The following is a 10,071-nucleotide window of genomic DNA, read 5'->3' as shown; positions in this document are numbered from 1 at the left end:
CTCTCAATAAATATTTGCTAAGTGAATGAAAGGCTCCATTCTAGGTCATCTGATTTCTTGACTGACACTCAGCAAGATCAAAGAAATATTTGAGCCTCAGTTAAGTGAGTGGCACTTGGCTAGATGCTTAGAGCTTTAAAAATCTAACAGTTCCTGACCCGAACTGTGACCTTTTGGGTGAGTAGTGATGGGGAGAGGACACAAGGGAGTCCTCAGGGTACTAGAAACGTTCTGTATCTGGGTAATAGTTATATAGGTGTACACCTAATACAGATCTACTGAGCCAAACACTTCACATTTGTGTATTTTAAGTTGCACCCCGATAAAAGATTTGTTTTAAGTTTCTGGCCTATCTAGACACATCAACAGGTAGTTTCCAGCGCGGCAGACCAGTGAGAGGTCTGCATAGACTGCCTGCCATATGATCAGTGAGAAAGCCACCCTCCAAAGTGCTAAGATTGGCAAACCGGCTAAAGGAAAAACGGGCCTTCTTTAATGCCCTGCTCAGCTGCTAGAGGATACTCCACCTGTTAGGGAGCAGATCCCTGAAGTGGGATGGAGCACGGCAGAGCTTAGCCCGGGGCAAGAGAGAGGAACAGTATGGCAGCCTTTATGTTTTAGATTCTTTTTTTTTTTTTTTGCGGTACACAGGCCTCTCACTGTTGTGGCCTCTCCCGTTGCGGAGCACAGGCTCCGGACGCGCAGGATCAGTGGCCATGGCTCACGGGCCTAGCCGCTCTGCGGCATGTGGGATCTTCCTGGACTGGGGCACGAACCCGTGTCCCCTGCATCGGCAGGCAGACTCTCAACCACTGCGCCACCAGGGAAGCCCTATGCTTTAGATTCTTAACCACATAGTTTGAGAACGTGAACACCGCGTCCACGCGTTTGGAGGGAACAACTAGCTGTACACTCAGCTCACTGAACGTCACAAAGTCGTCGAACGGCCGGCCTGGGGCCCCAGGCCCACAACGCGCACGCGCAGCATACAGCCGCCGCTACGCAGGCGCACTGCAGCCTTGAGCCGGGTAGGCGGGGACAGGTGCCCCTGCGAGCGGGCGCGCGCGCGTTCTCGGGAGCGCGGGAAACGGGGTGCGCGCTATGGAGAAGCGATTAGCTGAGTTCCGGGAGGCTCGCAAGCGAGCCGGGCTGGCGGCCGAACCCAGCACTTCGAGGCAGCGTGCACAAACCTCGGGAGAGAAGGCGGAAGCAGCTGCGACTCCAAAAGCAGCCCCAGGCTGGCTAAAACGGTTCCTGGTGTGGAAACTGAGGCCCGCGAGTGCCCACGCCCAGCCCAGCCTCGCTCAGGTGAGAGGAACGAGGCCGCACCCCGGGGTACCTGGCTTCTGAGCCGCCGACTTGCTCTCTCGGGCAGCTCAGCCGAGGCCCCGCCCCGTCACCACGTGGTGGCAACCCCCCAGCCCCCCACCTCGCCGCGTCAAGGAGCGGCCCGGCCAGCCAGCCGGGCTCCCTCCACAGCTTTCCAGCCGGGCCTTCGGTGGCGGGGCGGGCCTACTGGCGCCTCCCGCCAGCTCAGGGGCGGGCCCTCGCGTCTCCAGCCTCTCGCATGGGCCCTGATGAGTGGCTTCCACATTTTCCTTCCAGCCCGCGACCCACGCAGCTCCGACTCCAGGCTTGAAGCGAGGGTCTAGGATCCTGTTAGAAAGGACCTCTGCCCTTGAGTTATTCACAGCGAGTTGAGTTATCGTCGTGCCCCCGGTGGCTTTGGAAAACCTCTCCACAACAGTGTTGAGTCACAGCCCTCTGCTAAATGGAGGGTAAAAGGTCTAATTGGATTCTGATAAAAAGTGGCAGTAATTAAAGTTTCATTTGATTTCGCATCTGGGCCACATGCAGCCAGTCACCCAAATAGCCTGTGCTTCAGAAATGGCATTTGAATACAAAATTCGCAAAAGTGTGGTAACTGTAACTGCCCGTGGTGGCATGTACCTTTGTCTCACTATTGAATTAGCGGGCCCTATTCAAGTTTAACAATGAATGTTCAAGGCGAAGACAATATATAGATTAGTATGATATCCTTTTCACCCTGTGAGTCTTTGGTAATTTCCTATTCACGTCTCAGTATCTTCGTTTTCACTCATGAGTAAGGTGGCAAGGTGATGACTTGAGTGTGAGATTGGAGCATCTTTGTGGGAATACAGGACAAAACATCAAGGGGATATCTGTGCTGTGAGGCAATCTGTGACCTGGCCTCTGTCCCTCCCAAGTGCAGTAACAGCCAAAAATTCCTTTTGAAAATTAAATGTACCTTACTCCTCTTAAAATTACTTCAGTTCATCTATCATTGGACCACATCTGGTTTTAAGGAATTTTTTTTTTTTTTTTTTTTTTGTAGTCAAGGAGAGTTTACTGTTACTCAGTTTGGATTAGATATTATTCTCCATGACACGCAGGGTTCCAACTGACTTGCAGAAAGAGAGTGCAGCAGGTTTCAAACAATCCATTTCCTTGCATGCAGTTTTTGTCTCAGGATGACTTTATTGTTGATTAGAACTCACTGAGCACAATTGCTTAGGATTTTATTTATTTATTTTTAAATAAATTTATTTATTTCATTTTATTTATTTTATTTTTGGCTGTGTTGGGGTCTTCGTTGCTGCGCACGGGCTTTCCCCTGTTGGGGCGAACAGGGGCTACTCTTCGTGGCTTCTCCTTGGCGGTGGCTTCTCCCGTTGTGGAGCACGGGCTCTAGGCACGTGGGCTCAGTAGTTGTGGCTTGCAGGCTCTTGAGCACAGGCTCAGCAGCTGTGACGCACGGGCTTAGTTGCTCCGTGGTATGTGAGATATTCCCGGACCAGGGCTCGAACCCGTGTCCCCTGCATTGGCAGGCAGATTCTTAGCCACTGCGCCACCAGGGAAGTCCCTGGTTAGGATTTTAGAATCCATTTCCTCTCCCAGTTACAAAATAGTATCTAGTCCACACAATGAGTTTTTGACTGTGTGTCTCATTTCCAAAGGAATATGAGATCATTGAGTTGGATCCAGAGAAGCTGAACTTGGAGAAAGTTTTCATTATTAAAAACCCGAAAGCTGATGGCCTGACAAAGGGATGAGAGGAAATGCTGGACCTCCAGTGCTTCTTATTAATTACTCTGTTTTTCATGAGGAACTTGGAAGCTCATTTTCATTGACTCGGCTACCATTCCTGGGTTTGTTCTGGTGTGAAATTCTCATTAAACTGCTTTTTTTCTCCCCTGATTTATAATCTATCTCTACCTAATAATTTAGGTGGCACACAGTGGCTTGTCAGAGATTTCTTTAACCTTCTGTTTCTAATTGCTTCTTTTTGCTGGCCATTGACAAGGAAGCATCCACCTCCTCCTTCCCTCACTCTCGAATTTAGCTTGGGGAAAAGCAATCCACTAAAATAAAATATTTCTTTCTGTGACAAGCGTCTACCACATTAGGACAGAAATGCCTGTAACTTTTAAAAAATCCTGCCAAGCCCCGCCCCCCCCCCCCCCCCGCCCCGTCTCCCTCCCAGGCCCCCAGTGCACCATCTAGCCCCAAGGTCCATTGCCCACAGTCATCCTGCAATTCCTCCCCTCCAAGCCTTGGCTCAGGTTGGCCCACCGCTCAAATGCTCTCCTTTGGCATCACCTGGCCAAGCACAGCCTTTGCATCACCCCCTCAAATCCAGGAGTTATCTTTCAACTTTTCCCTTTCCCCCATCAGCATTCGTTGATTCAGTATAATCCTATCATGTGCCCACTATGTTCCAGCTGCTTTCCTGTATCCCAGGAGACAGTGTGATAAAGACAAAGCCCTGCTCTCACAGAACTTTCCTTTGAGTTGAAAGAACAGAATGATGAATGCTACAAAAAGGTGGGGGGGGACCCAGGGTGCTGTGATAGTGAATCGGGGGTGAGGGATGCAGAGTGCCACTTTAAATTGGGTGGGCAGGGAGGACTCACTGAGGAGGTGACCTCACCATTTTCATAAGAAGGAGCCACTTTTGCAGAAACCTGGGACAGGCCAAGGGTCCATGTGGTGACATTTTTACTGAGGTTTGTAGAAGAGGGAGCCAGCCAGGTGGTGTGAGGGGAAGGGGCTTTCCTCTCAGAGGGGACCACAAGTGCAAAGGCCCTGAGGTGGGAAGCAGCTTGGTATTCAAGGAACGGAATTCCCTTCCCTAAACTGCACCACATATGCTGTGGTGACTGTGGTGACCACAAACGCTTCCACACACAGCTGTTACAGCAGAAGGCACACTGGTTCTAAAACAGATGCCAAACGAGGCAGAGGAATTTCCTCATCCCCCCTCTTTGTTTGTTCCCTTTGCCAGTTCACTTAACCCCCTACCCCACCTCATCTCCTTCTAGCTCTCTAACCCTTCCCCTTACCACCCCCCATAAAGGCCCTAATTAAGTAAAAAGGGCTTTGGAGGGAGATCATCCTAGGATGCTAGACCAAACTCATCTCTGCCTGTCACCAGCCGTGTGACTTTAGGGGAGGTGCTTACACCTCAGAGTTTTCTTATCAGTAAATTGGGAATAATAATACCTGCTTGCTGGATTACAGATCAGGCATCTTGAAGGCACTCGGTAAATGGTGACCATAGCATTATTCTTGTTATACTCCTTCAATAATAACATAAATTCAGTCTACTGTGAGTTTCAAGTCATACACAATTCAGATGTATTCTGTGTCCATCATTTCTCTCCGTTTTCCATGTCACCACCCTAATCTCTGCCTGATTCTGTCTTGCTGGGCCTCCTGCATAAGCTACTAACAATTTCCTTTCTTCTACTCTTGTAGCCCATTTTCTGCCCGGCAGCCAGAATAGTCTTAAATATTAATCAGATTGTATTAGTTCCCTGCGAAGACCTTCAGTGATTTCCCTATTGTGCACACTGGTTAAACCTGAAAGGGACATTTATTTGTTTAATAAATGTGTGTGTTTGTGTGTGTGGGGGGGTTGTTGATTATATGTTAAGAACCTTTCCAATCTAATTGAAAAGGTAATAATTACAGTATTGATACTAAAAATCAAGGGTTTAACAATATAGAATTTCTGAAGCAACATAAATCAGATGACCTGTATTTTTAATTGAGACCAAATAATATTTGTGGTCCCTTATAAATTGCCACGTGAAGAATAAGAGATATAATTGAATAAATGAACTAAAAGTCTGCTATGTATTGAGAACTTACGTGTGGGGTACTGTGTTTGGCTCTGGAGACACCAGAAGATAATAAACGGTAGCTTGGGGCCTCGTGCAACAATCTAGGGACACATGTGACCTATATTAAGAGACAATTGAATGACGAATAGTTTGGTGCTCAGTGAGAAACAGCCAGTCAGAGCTCTAGGTGGCAGAAGGGATATTCTCCTTGATGGCCCAGGAGGTCGGGGCATATACAGTTCACCAGTCATGCTTGCCTGGAGGAAGCAAGTTGCTGAGGAATGGAGAGGAAGCAGAGGCTATTCCTGGCCACAAAGGGGCAATGTCTTTGGGTCATAAGACCAGCTGAACTGGAGTAGAGAGTTCATTTATAGAGCAATAAATTGTGGATCATGTTGTTCAGAAAAGTTTTAGACCACTGTTTTACAAACTGCAAGTCATGACTCATTAGTGGGTGGTGAAATCAATTTAGAGGATCTAGTCCTCTGTTAAAACTAAATTAAAAAAAATAGAATAGAAAATCAAAGCTTCATATGTAAGGAAGGTATTTGTTGATTTGTGACCTTTTTTTTCCCCTGATATATATGTGTGGGGTTGCGGTACAAAATGTATGTCTTATTGTGGGTCATACCCAAAAAAGTTTGGAAAATACTGGACTGGAGATCAAGCACTCTAAAGCTCCTTAAATACCTGTGTCTCCCATTAGCACACAGCGCAGGGGCCTGTGTACTGGCATTTCTGTCTTTTGAGTGAATGCAAGGCCTTGGATTCCAGCCCAAGGAGTTTAAATTTTAACCCGTAGGCAATAAAAATTTGTCAGAGGTTTGTGAGCAGGGGTTTGATGGGTGTTTTAGCAGATCCATTTAGCAGCTGTACATAGGACGGTTTGGGGAGGGAAGAGTTAGGAGGTGGGGAGTCCAGTTAGGAGATCCTGGGGGTGTGTAGGATGGTCACAGGGGATGGAAAGGTTGTGGCTATAACAGTGACTTTCTTTTTAATGTGTGGAAGGGACATTTGTTTCCTGTTTCTGGTGTAGTCTTCATTTTAGAATCATGTCACTCAACAAAATTTTAGCTCCTCTAGACAAATCAGCAAACATATATTGATTCTGTGTGGGAAGCATGTGGTCACTGCCTTATCAATTACAGGGGAGTCTCTGTACCAGGCACAAATTAGCTCCTGTTAGCAACAGATTAATCTGAGGAAATGTCTGCCTCAGATGGGAATCCCTCTGAACGCTGTAAGGATTTCATCGGGTCTCATCTCACTGATCAGTTTTGATTCTGTTGGAGCAGAATGCATAGGAGCTCTTTGGAGATGGTTGTCTTAGAGAACAGGGCAAGAAAATAGACACAGATGAGCCGGAAGCCTTTCCCGAGCAAGGACAGCTGTCTCTCCAGATCGGTTTTGATCCTCCCGGCCCCACTGCCCATTATTCTCACTTTGGTTTGTTTGTGTGTGTCCTAGGGAGCGGCTCGGCCCCCAGGCCGAGCATCACAGCCACCGGGGAATCCAGCCGAGCCTCCGCCAGCCCCGCCCCCGCAGGACCAGTCTCTCCTGACCAACATCACCTTCTTGAAGGTGCTCCTCTGGTTGGTCCTGCTGGGACTATTTGTGCAACTGGAATTTGGCCTGGTCTATTTTGTCCTGTCTCTCTTCTACTGGATGTATGTGGGGACACGAGGCCCCGAGGAGAAGACGGAGGGGGAGAAGAGTGCGTACTCCGTGTTCAATCCAGGCTGCGAGGCCATCCAGGGTACCCTGACTGCCGAGCAGCTGGAGCGTGAGCTGCACTTGCGACCCCTGCAGGGCAGATAGGACCAGCCCTGCTGTCGCTGGCCTCCCAAGGTCCTTTCACCCCTGGGACACCGACTTGTGGGTTTGACTAAGGACAGCTTGCGGGTCAGTTCTGTGACCCCGCAATTCCACACTCTTTCCCCGATCTCCTGCTGCAGTTTTATATCAGAACTTCTTTTTGGTTTTGGTGAAACTCCCAAGAAGACACTCACTGTGGGTCTGATGCAATTTATAAAAATTACACACTTAAGAAAGGAGACCTGTTTGTCTCTTTATTTGAGAGAGGTGATTTTTAGAGCACTAAGAGGGCATTGGGAAGATAACTGTTTAAAATACCCAGCTGTTTGAAGTAATCGTTTGGTACATCAAGACTGTATAAAGTAAATATTCTCTTTAAATCTTTTTAAAATTAATTTATTTTTCATTGAAGTATAGTTGATTTATAATGTTGTGTTAGTTTCAGGTGTTCAGCAAAATGTTTCAGATATATATTCTTCTTCAGATTCGTTTCCCATATAGGTTATTATAAAATATTGAGTATAGTTCCCTGTACTACACAGTAGGTCCTTGTTGTTTATCTATTTTATATATAGTAGTATGTATCTGCTAATTCCAAATTCCTAATTTATCCCTCCCCCCCGACCTTTCCCCTTTGGTAACCATAAATTTGTTTTCTACATCTGTGAGTCTGTTTCTGTTTTGTAAATAAGTTCATTTGTATCATTTTTTAGATTCCATGTATAAGTGATAGCATATGGTATTTGTCTTTCTCTTTCTGACTTACTTCACTTAGTATGATAATCTCTAGGTCCATCCATCCATGTTGCTGCAAATGGCATTATTTCATTATTTTTTATGGCTGAGTAGTATTCCATTGTGTGTATATATATCACATCTTCTTTATCCATTCCTCTGTTGATGGACAATTAGGTTGCTTCCATGTCTTGGCTATTGTAAATACTGCTGCAGTGAAGAAGGGTGTGGTGTGTGTGTACCTTTTTGTTGTTGCGGTTTTTGTTTCGTTTTTTGGGTTTTTTTTGAATTTTATTTATTTTTTTATACAGCAGGTTCTTATTAGTTATCCATTTTATACATATTAGTGTATATATGTCAATCCCAATCTCCCAATTCATCACAGCACCACCACCGCTCCCTGCCGCTTTCCCCCCTTGGTGTCCATATGTTTGTTCTCTACATCTGTGTCTCTATTTCTGCCCTGCAAACCGGTTCATCTGTACCATTTTTCTAGGTTCCACATATATGCGTTAATATACGATATTTGTTTTTCTCTTTCTGACTTACTTCACTCTGTATGACAGTCTCTAGATTCATCCACGTCTCTACAAATGACCCAATTTCGTTCCCTTTTATGGCTGAGTAATATTCCATTGTATATATTTACCACATCTTCTTTATCCATTCGTCTGTGGATGGGCGTTTAGGTTGCTTCCATGACCTGGCTATTGTAAGTAGCACAGCAGTGAACAGTGGGGTGCATGTGTCTTTTTGAATTATGGTTTTCTCTGGGTATATGCCCAGTAGTGGGATGGCTGGGTCATATGGTAATTGTATTTTTAGTTTTTTAAGGAACCTCCATACTGTTCTCCATAGTGGCTGTATCAATTTACATTCCCACCAACAGTGCAAGAGGGTTCCCTTTTCTCCACACTCTCTCCAGCATTTGTTGTTTGTAGATTTTCTGATGATGCCCATTCTAACTGGTGTGAGGTGATACCTCATTGTAGTTTTGACTTGCATTTCTCTAATAATTAGTGATGTTGAGTGGCTTTTCATGTGCTTCTTCGCCATCTGTATGTCGTCTTTGGAGAAATGTGTATTTAGGTCTTCTGCCCATTTTTTGATTGAGTTGTTTGTTTTTTTGATATTGAGCTGCATGAGCTGTTTATATATTTTGGAGATTAATCCTTTGTCTGTTGACTTGTTTGCAAATATTTTCTCCCATTCTGAGGGTTGTCTTTTCGTCTTGTTTGTAGTCTCCTTTGCTTTGCAGAAGCTTTTAAGTTTCATTAGGTCCCATTTGTTTATTTTTGTTTTTATTTCCATTACTCTAGGAGGTGGATCAAAAAAGATCTTGCTGTGATTTATGTCAAAGAGGGTTCTTCCTGTGTTTTCCTCTAAGAGTTTTATAGTGTCCGGTCTTACATTTAGGACTCTAATTGCATGTATCTTTTTGAATTATTGTTTTCTCCAGGTATATGCCCAGGATTGGGATTGCTGGATCATATGGCAACTCTATTTTTAGTTTTTGAGGAACCTCCTTACTGTTTTACATAGTGGCTGCACCAATTTACATTCCCACCAACAGTGTAGGACGGTTCCCTTTCCTCCACACCCTCTCCAGCATTTATTATTTGTAGACTTTTTGATGATGGCTGTTCTGACCAGTGTGAGGTGATACCTCACTGTAGTTTTTTTTGTTTTTTGGTTTTTTTAAATTTATTTTTGGCTGTGTTGGGTCTTCGTTACTGTTCGAGGACTTTCTCTAGTTGCGACAAGCAGGGGCCACTTTTCATTGTGGTGCGTGGGTCTCTCACTATCGTGGCCTCTTTTGTTGCGGAGCACAGGCTCCAGACGCGCAGGCTCAGTAGTTGTGGCTCACGGGCCTAGTTGCTCTGCGGCATGTGGGATCTTCCCAGACCAGGGCTTGAACCCGTGTCCCCTGCATTAGCAGGCAGATTCTCAACCACTGCACCACCAGGGGAGCCCCGTCATTGTAGTTTTGATTTGCATTTCTCTAATAATTAGTGATGTGGAGGATCTCTTCATGTGCCTTTTGGCCATCTATATGTCTTCTTTGGAGAAATGTCTTTTTAGATCTGCCCAGTTTTTGATTGGGTTGTTTGTTTTTTTGATATTGAGCTGCATGAGCTGTTTGTATATTTTGCAGATTAATCCATTGTCAGTTGCATCGTTTGCAAATATTTTCTCCCATTTTGGAGGTTGTCTTTTTGTTTTGTTTATGGTTTCCTTTCCTGTGCAAAAGATTTTAAGTTTAATTAGATCCTGTTTATTTTTGTTTTTATTTCCATTATTGTAACAGGCGGACCTAAAAAGATATTGCTGCGATTTATGTCAGAGAGTGTCCTGCCTATGTTTTACTTTAGGA

The 10,071-nt window shown here is 45.3% G+C and overlaps 1 protein-coding gene across 1 annotated transcript; it reads left to right on the top strand.

Moving 5' to 3' along the window:
* The first annotated feature begins 1,031 nt into the window (after nt 1–1,031).
* SAYSD1 (SAYSVFN motif domain containing 1) lies at nt 1,032–7,623 on the top strand. The gene is made up of 2 exons (XM_082638891.1): nt 1,032–1,308; nt 6,615–7,623. The coding sequence occupies exons 1-2, from the start codon at nt 1,102–1,104 to the stop codon at nt 6,963–6,965; spliced, it is 558 nt and encodes a 185-aa protein (XP_082495017.1). The 5' UTR covers nt 1,032–1,101; the 3' UTR covers nt 6,966–7,623.
* Nucleotides 7,624–10,071: the final 2,448 nt, after the last annotated feature.

The sequence above is a fragment of the Mesoplodon mirus genome, assembly GCF_964341445.2.
Source record: "Mesoplodon mirus genome assembly, chromosome: 12".
Classification (NCBI taxonomy): Eukaryota; Metazoa; Chordata; class Mammalia; order Artiodactyla; family Ziphiidae; genus Mesoplodon; species Mesoplodon mirus.
This window is presented reverse-complemented; position numbering and strand designations above follow the sequence as displayed.